Source organism: Apteryx rowi, unplaced genomic scaffold (genome assembly GCF_003343035.1).
Source record: "Apteryx rowi isolate R43461 unplaced genomic scaffold, aptRow1 scaffold_379, whole genome shotgun sequence".
Classification (NCBI taxonomy): Eukaryota; Metazoa; Chordata; class Aves; order Apterygiformes; family Apterygidae; genus Apteryx; species Apteryx rowi.
The window spans coordinates 495870-507824 of record NW_020450296.1 but is presented as its reverse complement, the minus strand read 5'-3'; the positions used below and the strand labels follow the sequence as shown (position 1 = coordinate 507824).

Genomic DNA, 11955 nt, shown 5'->3' with positions numbered 1-11955 from the left:
GCCGGCAGCAGGGGCGAGCAGGGCCGGAGGCAGCGCGCGGCTCCCTGCCGCCGCCGCCGTCGAGGGAAGCGCCGCGGCCTCCTTCGGCTTAACAGCAACATCTGCTGGCGGCGCCGAGCAGAGCCCGGGGCAGCGCCGGATCGTCCCTGCGCCAGGGATCCCGGCTATACATGACTCTCCATCCTGGGATCCCCGGCTATACATCACCCTCCATCCCAGATCACTGGCTATACATCACCCGCCATCCCGGGATCCCCAGCTATACATCACCCTCCATCCCAGATCACCGGCTATACATCACCCGCCATCCCAGGATCCCCAGCTATACATCACCCGCCATCCCAGAATCCCTGGCTATACATCACCCTCCATCCTGGGATCCCTGGCTATACATCACCCCTCCATCCCAGATCCCCGGCTATACATCACCCGCCATCCCAGAATCCCTGGCTATACATCACCCGCCATCCCAGGATCCCCAGATATATATCACCCTCCATCCCAGATCCCTGGCTCTACATCACCCTCCATCCCAGGATCCCTGGCTATACATCACCCGCCATCCCAGAATCCCTGGCTATACATCACCCTCCACCCCGGGATCCCTTGGCATACATCACCTCTCCATCCCAGGATCCCCAGGCATACATCACCCCTCCATCCCAGGATCCCCAGCTATACATCACCCGCCATCCCAGAATCCCTGGCTATACATCACCCGCCATCCCGGAATCCCTGGCCACATACCATCCTGGGGTCCCTGGCCTTACATTGCCCCTCTGTCCTGGGGTCCCTGGGCATACATCACCTCTCCATCCCAAGATCCTTGGGCACATATCACCCTTTCCTCCTGAGATCTCTGGCCACATACCATCCTGGGATCCCTGGCCTTATATCGCTCCTCCATCCCGGGATCCCTGGGCACATACCACTCCTTCATCCCGAGATCCTTGGGCATGTATTACCCCTCCATCCCAAGATCCCTAGCCATGGATCTCCCTTACAACCCTGGATCCCTGGCCCTGCATCACCCCTCCATCCCAAGATCCCTGGCCATGTATCACCCCTCCATCCCAGGATTCCCAGCCACATATGGCCCTTGCATCCAGGATCCCCAACCAGGTACCAGCGCCATCCCGGGATCCCAGGCCGGGCGGCTCAGCACCACCGCGTCGCCCCCCTCCCCATTCCCAGCTGCCCCTCGCTCCCAGCGAGCGTGTACATTAGCCGGCCTCGACCGATGTCAAGGCGCCGCTAATTGCCTCTCCTCGTTACACTAATAGCTCTAATCACTCATAACGATTTTCACGTCCCAGCGTGGCTCAGCAGCCCCCCCCGCCCCACGCTCCATTAGGAGCGAACCCACCCACAGCCTGGGATCCACCGCGGCCGCCTCGAAACGGCTTTTCCCGGAGCCCTGCGGCACGGAGCTGGGCACCGAGGCCGCGCCGGCCCAGGGGGGGCCAAGCAGGTAGGGGCCGGGAATCCAGCAGAAACGCCCCCCCCCCCCTTGATACGGCATCCCCCAGAGCCGCCGGGAAACATTGCTCCGGGACACTTCAGCTGCACCTCGACATTGCAGAGATGCTTTTGCAGCCCCATCGAGACCCTCAGGGCTGCATTGGGGGGGGGGGTCACACGGGGTCCGGCCAGCGCTGAGCCCCCCCCCCCCCAAAACCCCGGGATGCCCAGCACTGGGGATGCGCCGGCGATCCCTGCAGAAGAGCTGGGGTTTGCAGGAAAAAAAAGGAAAAAATCAAGCCAGCGTGCCAGACTCCCGGCCTCTCCGGCCACCCCGTTCCCGCCCGGCTTGGGGTGATGCCCCAAATCACAGCCGTGCACTCGGCTTGCAGGACGCCCCGGAGTCTCCGCCTGCCTCTGCCCCTTCCCGCAGCGGGTCTCCCCTGCGGCTCTCCATCTCCTGGCTCTATTCAAGATGGGAGCAAACCCCCAAAATAGCAGGAAAACCTCCACTGGGGGGAGGCGTCATCGCTGACAGCCCCCAGGGAGCAGAGCTGGCGCTGGTGGGACCCGAACCTGCGGCACAGAGAGCAGCTTGGCCCCCGCAGCGCTGCCAGGGGGATCAGGATGGGCATCCCGGGGATCCCTCCTGCCCCGGGATGCTCCAGACAGCAGGGGAGAAGCGGCCTTGGATGAGCCCGGGGGAGGCTGGGGGGAACCAGCAGGCCGAGCCCTCGTTAACCCTCGCTAACGGGGCCCCTCCGCAGCCCGGTGCCGCTGGGGCCACGGGCAACTTTTCCAGGGAGCGGAGCCGTTAATTACCTCATTGCCAGAGTCCATTACGGCTCCCCCCGGAGCAGATGAAATGGAGAAACTGCAGGGTGGGGATAAAAAATCAATCAGTGCCGAACACTTGGGGGAGCGGGGCTGGAAGGGAGCCGGCTCGCTTAACCCTTCCGCCCCCGTGGCGAGCTCGCAGCGTCCCCCCCGGTGGGGGGGGAAACCGAGTCACGGGTGGCTCCGGTGCCCCGCGGAGCCTCCGAAACCCACAGCTCCCTGCAGCGCCGGGGGGCTTGGTGGCCGCTTTGGGGGCTTTCGGCCCCTTTTGGCAGCTCGATCCAGGTCCCCGGGGCCCGCGGGCCACCTGGCTCCCCGGCCGAGCCGCGGGGGCCGGCTTCCCGGCCGCGGCTTCCCGGCCGGAGGGAGCGGTATTGACCGCCGAGGCAATCTGCAGCGCGGCGCTGGAAAAGCTCAAAGTTGTAATCTTGTTCCTTCCTCAAATTAGATAAGAGGCAAAAGCCCATAAATCAGCGGGGGCAGCGATTAGAGAAAGCCCAAGGAAGCAGGTCGCTCGCCCGGGCGCGACCGCGGCTGGGGAGCCCCCAGCTTTCCCCGGCGCCACGGCGAAGCCGAGGGATACGGCGGGATGAGACCCCCTGTGCCGCAAAGCCCGGAGAGGGGCACGGCTGCGAGGAGCCCCCGGGGGCCGCCCGGTGCCCCCGGAGCCGTCCCCGCCGCGGGGCCGGCGATGGCCAGGGATGGATGACAAGCCGGGACGCTGGGGACGGCTCCGGTTTCCTGCTGCCGGGGCCGGCAGCCCCCCGGCCGCCCTCGCCGAGGCCCCCCCCAATGCGGCAGCGTGCCTCAGTTTCCCCACTGCCCGGCGCCCCGCTTTGCTCCCACATCCCGGCCGCGGTGGGGAGCGGGGGACCTGCCAGGGCCCGGCCTGCGCTGCCTAATTAGCCAGATGAAATCAATTCAGCTCCATTACAGTCAGATCCAGGGCTCAAACATTACCAAGGCGGCCGGAGAGCCCTGGGAAGGATGATTAAGTGGATGCTACAGGGCATCCGATAACCCCTCGGATCCGATGACGGTGCCCGGGGAAGGGGGGGGCTTCTCCCTTTCTTTGGGGGCTGTTTTCCTTTTTGCTGCTTCCGCCGGGAACGGCGTGAGCGTCCCTGGGCTGCCGCCCCCGCTGCGGCGCTGTCCCGGGCAGCTCCGAGTGCCCCAAAACCTTCCCTGGGATGGGACAGGACGGATCGGGTCGGGCTGGTCCTCGGGGAACGTCTCCTCTTGCTCCAGCCCGATGTTGCACTCAAACTGCCCCCATGTGCCGGCAAGTCCCCTCCGCTTCCCCTTCCCCGGCTGGAGCATCCCAGCTCCCAAACCCCCCTTTTTCTCCTCAAAAGCCCTCCGTCCCCTCCAGCGGCCGACGCAGCCCAGGCAGCCAGCGCGGAGCGAGGCGGGCAGTGGTTTATTAGCGACGGGTTTCACTGCGGAGCGCGCGGGGCATCCCCCGGGATGGGGACCGGGATGGGGACGGAGGGAAGGAGCAGCTAAGCCACGGGGTGCCCTTGCCCAGGCGCCCAAATCCCTCGTGCCGCCGCTCGGCCTTGTGCTCGGGGCCTCTCTGCTCTGCGCCCCGGCTCCGGCAAGCATCCCGCAGCGGAAATCCCGCGGAGCCGGGAGCCACCGGCACGGCCTCAACCCCGGGGGCAGCGCAACCTCGGCTGCGGCAACTGTCCAGCGCCAGGACCCCCCATCTGGGGTTTCACCCCTCCGTCCCAGCCAGGATGCGGTGTCCGTGGGGGGGCTCAGCCTCCGGGAAGGGCGGCGGGGAGCCGGGGGGATCCCACTCAGCCCAGGATGTCCAGGTAGACGGGGGGGGTCTTGACCAGCACCTGGAGCTGGCTGTGGATCTCCCTGATGCTCTGGCGCTGCTGGGGCTCCCGCTGCCAGCAGCTCTGCATGATGTCGTAGACCTCGGAGGGGCACGTCCGCGGGCGCTCCAGCTCCCGGCCCTGCGTGATGCACTCGATGGCCTGCGGGAGCAGGGGGCCGGAGGTGGAGCCGCGCGCCGGGGGGGGTCCCCAACCCCACCGGAGAGCCGGGGAGGGCAACGGGGCCCAGGCGTCCTGGCTTCCCCCACACACACACATTGCTCCCACATCCCTATCGCAGGACCCTTCCCAGGGCTTGCAAAGGGACTGGGGCATCCTCCCGCTTCCCTCCTCCTCCTCTCCCAAGCGAGGAAGAGGATGCAGGAGTCCGGCTCTCTGCTCCATGCTGCTTCCCGCACCGGAGCAGGTGGGTCCCCCCCGTCCTCCCCCCAAGCTGCAGCACCCAGCCCCCCCCCCAGCCCCGTCACCTCGGTGTTGGAGAGCTGGTACCAGGGCTGCTTGCCGTAGGTGAAGATCTCCCAGAGCACCACGCCGAAGCTCCAGATATCGCTCTCGGTGGTGAACTTGCGGTACAGGATGCTCTCGGGGGGCATCCAGCGGATGGGCAGCATGGTCCGGCCGCCCACCTGCCCGGCGCGGGGCCGTCAGCGGGCCGGGAGAGGGGCGCCGGCACGGCCTCGCCGCTCGGGACCCCCGGCCCCCCGCGCGCTAAAAGTGCTCTGCACCTCCCTCCACCGCCCCATTAAATACGGATGGGGCCGGGGTAGGAGGCAGCGGCTAAAAGGGAAAAACTGAGCACGGTTCCCACCAGGAGATGGAGACGGAGATGCTCCCCATGGCCCTGAGCCTCTGGCTGCTTGGGACCAGTCCGGCCCAGCCCTTGGCACTGGGAGAACTGGGCAGGGTGGGAGAGCTCCCTCCAAGGGGGAAAGCGGGGGAGCCCCAGGAGCCCCGCGGAGCAGCTCTCCGGGGTGGTTTTGCTCCGTGCAGAGGGGCCCGCTCACCCGGTAGTAGTCGGTGCTGTAGATGTCGCGGGACATGCCGAAGTCGCCGATCTTCACCACCAGGTTGTGGCCCACCAGGCAGTTGCGGGTGGCCAGGTCGCGGTGCACGAAGTGCAGGGACGCCAGGTACACCATGCCCGAGGCGATCTGCGTGGCGATCTGCAGCATGTGGCTCAGCGTGAGCTGCCCGTAGGGCTGCCCGTTGCCGTTGTCCAGGATCTTGGCGTCGGGACCGTGCGACCTGCCGGGGCAGAAGGTGCTCGGAGCGGGCCGGAGCCGAGGAGGGGGCAGGACCGCCTGCTCCAGGGCCGAGAGGGGCTGCAAGGAGAGAGGGAGCAGCACCGCGCGCAGGCAGAGATGTGCACGGTGCAGAGGTGTGTGTGCATGCCAGAGAAGCGTGTGCACACGTGCATGCAAAGGAAATGCGTGCATGCACGTGTGTCCACCTGTGCAAGGGCAGGCCATGCATGTGCATGCACATGCGTGTTCGTGCATGCACATGCGTGTTTGTGCATGCACATGCGTGTTCGTGCACGCTGGGCGAGGGTCCGCGCACGTGCCCGCGCGGGTGCGAGCGCGCACAGGCAGGGTGTGAAAGCCAGCGGGGCTCGGGGCGCCTCGAGCCGCCTCTGCCTTTGATGCCGAGCGCTGCTGACAGCCGGGCCGAGGAGGCCGCGGCCGGGAGCGGGGGGCTCTGCTCGGCAGAACCATTAATGCCAAGTCCCATAACAATAATCATAAAAGCCACGTCTCAGAGCTCATCGCGTGGCCACTAAAGCGATGCCTCTGGCAGCCCCCCCGTCTATCAGCAATACCTGGGGGGCCAATCGAAAAGTCTCTGCTTATTCCAGCTGATGGCCAATCTCTCTCTATTTAAGCCTCTCAGACAGCTAATCTAATCAATATTGCAAGGAGGGCTGCATTAGCAGCGAGCGCGGAGCAGGCTGTCTGAGCCACGGCACTGATGGAGCGGCAGGGAGGGGGCAGCTGGCGCGGACCCACCGGAGGAAGCGGTTGAGGTCCCCGTGCTTCATGTACTCGAAGACCATGATGAGGGGCTCGCCCTCAGTGCAGACGCCGTAAAACTTGACGATGTGCTCGTGCTGCAGCACCGTCAGCAGCTCGGCTTCCCGCTGGAAGTCCAGGCGGGCGCTCTCCGTCGCCTCCTTCAGCGCCTGCCGTGACACGGGGAGGAAGAGGAGGGTCAGGCCGCTGGCGAGGCTGCCCGCGGGGCTCCTGGCCGCCCCTGCTCACCTTCACGGCCACCAGCATCTTCTCCTGCTCGGGCAGCAGGTTGTAGCACTCGGCCAGGAAGACCTTGCCGAAGGCGCCTTCGCCCAGCTCCCACTTGAGCACGATGTCGCGGCGCTGCACGTGGTGCACGCCTGGACGGAGGAGCGGGGGGACGATGACGGGGGCCGCCAGCGTGGCGCGACCCCCCAGGACCCCCTTATTCCCCGCGCCGCCGGCCCTTACAGGCATCGCAGAAGTACTGCGGGTTCTCGATGCAGTTGCTCTTCAGCCCCTCCAGCTTGCTCTCGGCCGAGGACAGCGGGCTGCTGCCCAGGTTCATGAAGTGCAGCGACATGGCCAGGTCGTCCTCGCGGGCCAGCACGGCCGAGCCTGCGGGGACAGGGACGGGGACATCGCGGGGAGGGCTGCGCAGCGCCAGGCTCTGCCGAGCATTCCCCCCCCCGCTCCGCCGCCCCGACCGGCCCCCGGGGACCGCGCGGCCCCGTCGAACCCATTTAGAGGCTGAATCCATTCCAGGAGCGAATTAGCAGCTGCCGCCCCGGCTGCCTGTCACCGCCGGGAAGCGGGGTGGGGGGGGGAGCCCGGCACCCCGGGGTGCATCCCTCCTCCCTCGTCCGCGATCCGGGATCCCGTCCCAGCGGCGGCRGGACAGACCAGGGGGATGGGGGTGGGGGGGGGAAGCTTACGGTTAATGCCGAACTTGGAGCGGCGCCCGCACTTGTTGAGCACGATCAGCGTGACGGAGAGGAAGAGGCAGGCGCACACGGCCAGCGCGACGGCCACGGAGACCTGGCGGTGGCAGCGGGGGGCTCAGCTCCGGCACCCTCCGGATACCCTGCTTCTGGGCTGAATCCCTTCTCCCTAACCGCGAACCCCAGGAACTGCCACGGGGGGAAACTGAGGCACGGCAGAAGGCACCGACCTCCACGGTCCCYTCGCCCACCTCCCCCAGGCTCAGTTTTTCCCTTTGCTCTAACGTTATCCTGAGTTTTCCCGCTACAGCGGGGACAGTCCCGATCCCCCCCCTCCCCGGCTCTATCCGCCCCCAGCCCCGAAATGGCTCACCCCGAACGCGTGCTCATCCGTGGTCTCCACGGGCCCCTCCAGCGAGCTGTTCCTGGTGCCTGGGGCTGGAGGAAGGGCGCAGGGTCAGTGCAGGGGGTCCCATCCCGCGGTGTGGGGGGGGGGGATGCTGCCCACGGGGATGGGGACGGGGAGCAGCATCCCCGGTCACTCACCCAGCGGGGACAGAGACACTGCGGCAGCACGGAGGAGGGAGAARGRAAAAAAAAAAAAAAAAAAAAAATCGCTTGTTATTCCCCGGCCGGGAGGCTCCATCCTGCCCCATCCCTGGGGAAACCGAGGCAGCAGGCGGCACGGGGACGGAGGCGTCCCCGTCTCCCCCGGCCGGGCGGGCACGTACCGGGAATGGGCTCCTCGGGGTTGAAGCTGAAGGGGTTCTCCATGAAGCGGCCCTGGACGCTGCGGGCGGCGGAGCCCAGGGCGTTGCGGGCGATGAGGGTGTAGTTGCCGTTGTTGACGTGGGTGGGCCGGTTGAGCTGGAGGCAGCCGTGCAGCACGGTGGAGTTGTGCTCGTACTCCACGATGCGCGTGTGGATGTAGGGCCCCTCGGGCAGCGCCGTGCCGTTGAAGAGCCAGCGGACGCTGGGCGCCGGGTTGCCGTCCACCGAGAAGGGGATGCACCAGAAGTGCTGCGGGATGGCCTCCTGCAGCAGCAGGATCGCCGCCGGGACTGCGGGAGACGGAGCCGCCTGGGTCCCCGGCGCGGGCGCCCCCCGTGCCCCCACCCCGGCCACCCCAGCCCCACGCGGGCGGCTCACAGGTGACATTCAAGGCCACGCTGTCCTCCGCCGGCCCGGCCGCGTTCTCCGCCCGGCAGGCGATGTCCTTGCGGTTGAGGCTGGAGGAGACGTTGACGATCTCCAGGACGATCTCCCAGTCCGAGAGCTGCGGGGACCCCGGAGCAGAGGGAGCGCGGATGGCACGGCATTAGGTTGGGTTCCTGCGTGTGTCCGTCCCCCCCCTCCCCAACCAGCCGTGCACCCCCAGCTTGCCTTGGTGACAACAGGTGGCTCCAGTCCCATGTCGGGGACCAGCCAGCGCCCGGCGGCCGGCGGCTCCGCGGAGATGCGGCAGGTGAGGTTGACGCTGTCCCCCTGCCGCAGCACCACGTCGGCGGGCTCGATGCGGACGGTCGGGGGCTCTGCCGAGCGGACGGGGGGTTGGGGGAGGAGATGAGCATCCTGCAGCCACCGTCACCCTGCCCGCCGCCGCGTGCCCGGCACCTACCGCAGCCGCGGAGCGGGTGGCTGCTCAGCGGCACGAAGACGCTGCCCTCCCAGCAGCCCAGCGACTGGTTGCCCAGCTCGGCGCGGCTCCCGTTCTGCCACAGCTGCAGCCAGCGGATGCCGCAGGAGCAGTTGAAGGGGTTTCCCACCAGGACGCTGCGCGGGGGGACAGGACGCCGGCTCGGAAGGGGCCGCCGCAGCCGCCAGCTCGCCCAGCGGATCTGCTGTGTGTGTGCCGGCGCGGCCCCGGCCCCGCGGCCGTGTCCCCGGCGGGGACCACCCCGGCTGCCCTCCCCGGCGACTCACAGCTCCTGCAGCGGCAGATGCTGGAAGACCTTCCAGGACAGGCTGTGCAGCGCGTTGGAGGAGAGGTTCCTGCGAGGACAGACCCCGTCAGCGGCCCCTTCTCCGGGGACAGCCGCCGGCCCCGGCTCGCCCCGCTCCGGGATGGCCGTGGGCCCGTATCGCGGTGGGATCCGGCGCGTGCAGGGACACAGTGCAGCATCCAGGAGGAGCATCCGTGCACGGGGAGCCCAGGTGCAACTCGTTGCCCGTCAGACACCTCTTCACAAGCCGGCCACGCTCCGGCACGGGGTCCTCCCCCCGCTTTCCGGGGTCCCCTCCTGCATCGGGGCCGGTGCAGCACGAAGCTGCCGGGGGGCCGGGAGCTGCCCACGCTCCTGCTCTGATCGATGGTTTCCCACTCAGCGGCAAAACCCCCTCCGCAACCTCCCCCCTCCTCCGGCCCCGCTGCCGCGGATCGAGTTTTGCTGCCGTGCCGATGGCAAGCGCTGGGGCAGCTGGACGCYATCGATCGTCCCCTCGGTGCGGGGACGAGCCACCCCGCGCCTGGGGCGASCGCGCATGGGGACAGTGCGGGGTCGGGGCCGCCGAGGGGGTGTACGGGGCTGCACGGGGGGGGCTACTCACACGTGGCTCAGCCTGGGGGTGTCCTGGAAAGCGTCCACGGAGATGTGCTGCAGCCCCGAATTGGCGATGGTGCTGGGGGCAGGGAAGGGCTGAGCATCCGCACCCCGACCCCAAATCCCCCTGCCCTGCTGCCATCCGCCCCCCCGGGGGCACAACCACCCCCCCAGAGCCGCCCTCCACCTCCCCGCAGCGGGATCAAGCACTGGCGCCATCCCCATCCCCATCCCCATCCCGGCTCGGGGATGCTCACAGGTTCCTGAGGTCCCGGAGCATCCTGGTGTCAGCCTGGGTCAAGGTCGTCAGCGTCCTCTGGTTCTCGATGATCCTGGTCGGCAAAGGAGCCCGGCGCAGGGCTCAGGCCCCCGGCCGCCACGTCGGGGTCCGACCCCGCTCCGCGGGATGCAGGGGCCAGCAGCCGGAGCTTGGAGCTGGGACCCCCGGGAAAGGCGCCCTGGGGAGGGCAGGCAGGACCCCAGCACCCCCGTCCGCGCCCCGCTTTGCGCCTACGCCACCGCGCCGCCGTCCCCACCCTGCCCCGCGCTGGGTCCCCCCGATGGCTCCCCCCAGCTCCGCACACCCCCGGGGGGCTCACCGGCCGGCTGCCCCCACGCCGGGGAAAAGGAGCTGAAAGGCACCGAGCGGTGATTTATGGCCCTGGCTTCCCCCGGCCGTAAAGCGGTTTTCTTCCCCGTTATTGCCCGCGTCCCAGCTGTGCCGCGGCCATGCCAGCCCCCTGCCAGCCCCCGGCTCCRGTGACAGGGATGGGGACAGACCCCGGGCTGCCCTGCTGGGCCTCAGTTTCCCCCTCGGCGGATAAGGATGAGTTGGGAAAGGGGGCCAGGACGGCAGCGGGGCAGCAGCTCTCTGTCCCCGGCTGCGGTACCCGATCCCGCCGGTGCTTCGCCTCCGGACCKGTGCGGGGATGGGGCTCGGGCATCCCCAGCCTCACCACCGGTCTGCAGCCTGCAATCTCACCTAGCGAGCGAGTTTGCCAGGTCTCAGCCCCCTTAACCCCTAGCCTGCAAACCCTCCGCGGGTCCCCGCCTCGCCTCGCACCCGCCTGCATCCTTGCGGCATGATGGGGGGGACACCGAGGCACCGGCTCTCCCTGCTTTTCCTAGGCTGCGCAGCGATGGAAAACCCCTTTGGGAGCGAGCGCGGGGTTTTACCACCCTGCCACACCCCAGGGGCTGCTCCGGGGACTCCCAAGTCATCAGGGGGCCAGCTGGGGATTTGAACCTGTGACCGAGGGGTTCTGGCCCCGCTGACCCCCGACCGCGGCGGGGTCCCCCCGGCAATGCAGACCCGGCGCCCCTGCACGAGGCTGCGGGGACGATGGGGATGAGGGAGGCTGGCACGGCCGCGGACGGGGGTCTCCCGGGGAGCGCCGCGTCCCCACTGCCATCTGCCCCACCCCGCGAGCGGCGAACAAAGAGCTGGCAGCGCCCTGGCCCGTGGGGAAACTGAGGCACAGCAATGCGGCAAGGCCGGGGCTGCGGCAGGGGGAGGAGGACCCGGGCACCCCGTTATCACCCATCGCCCACCATCGCCCTCAGCATCCTCCTCACCTCTGCTCGCTCAAGCCCTCCTCTCCCCGGCATGCGTCCCGGTGCAGGGGGATGAACAAAGGCAGAGGGGATCCCCCAACCCAGCCATTTTGGGGAACGCCCCTAAACCCATCCCGCACCCCGGCCGGGTACCGCCGCTGCCCCGCTCTCCCCGCGCTGGGCGTTGCTGCCAGAGCAAACACCCCTTCAGGTCTGGGGGTCCCAGGGCTCGACCTCCCCCTGGGCATCCCACCCCGCAGGCCTCGGGGCAAGGCGACAGCACCCCGCCGCACCCTCCGAGCCCCTCGTTCCCACCGGCGCCGTTGCAGCAGGCCTGCGGAGAGCTGCCCGGCGCGGAGCCCCCGCGCCCGCATCCCGCCCCGCAGCATCGCCCCACTCACACGTCGGTGAAGGTGCGGGCGCCGAGGAGCGCGGCCAGGCTGCCCAGGGTGTCGGGCTCCCGGCAGAGCAGGGTGCCGGCGCCGGGGCAGCGGCAGGGCCCGGGGCAGGGCTCCGCGGTGCCCGGGGCCAGCAGCAGCAGCAGCAGCAGCAGCAGCGCGGCCAGGCAGAGCCGGGCGGGCGGCGGGAGCATCGCGGGGCCGCGGGCGCCCCGCTCCCGGCCTCCCTCGCACTTGCCGCCCGCGAACATGTGTGTGTGCAGGCATCTGGGCGGCTTAAAGCCGGCGCAGGACCAGCCTCCCGGGGAGGAGCCGGCGTCTCCCCTCCTCCGACCCCGCCGCCCCCCGCCACCCCGCCACGGGGATGG

General features: G+C 68.9%; 1 protein-coding gene across 1 annotated transcript; it reads right to left on the bottom strand.

Moving 5' to 3' along the window:
• Window positions 1-4100: 4100 nt before the first annotated feature.
• NTRK1 (neurotrophic receptor tyrosine kinase 1) lies at window positions 4101-11781 on the bottom strand. The gene is made up of 17 exons (XM_026073843.1): window positions 11591-11781; window positions 9893-9967; window positions 9643-9714; window positions 9019-9087; window positions 8714-8868; window positions 8479-8627; window positions 8245-8371; window positions 7827-8156; window positions 7642-7659; window positions 7469-7527; window positions 7090-7192; window positions 6626-6772; window positions 6404-6534; window positions 6152-6324; window positions 5150-5390; window positions 4613-4771; window positions 4101-4286 (listed from the first exon to the last, which is right to left on the bottom strand). Exons 1-17 carry the CDS (start codon window positions 11779-11781, stop codon window positions 4101-4103), a joined length of 2385 nt encoding a protein of 794 aa, XP_025929628.1.
• Between the last annotated feature and the right edge of the window lie 174 nt (window positions 11782-11955).

Bases quoted from the DNA above. Each gene is read 5' to 3' on its own strand.
- NTRK1 (XM_026073843.1), bottom strand. From the start codon at position 11,781: ATGCTCCCGCCGCCCGCCCGGCTCTGCCTGGCCGCGCTGCTGCTGCTG. The intron at 8,372-8,478 runs GCAAGCTGGGGG...GGGTCCCCGCAG, and splicing joins AGCCACCTGTTGTCACCAAG to CTCTCGGACTGGGAGATCGT. The intron at 4,287-4,612 runs GTGACGGGGCTG...CTGCTCCCGCAG, and splicing joins ACCAGCTCTCCAACACCGAG to GCCATCGAGTGCATCACGCA.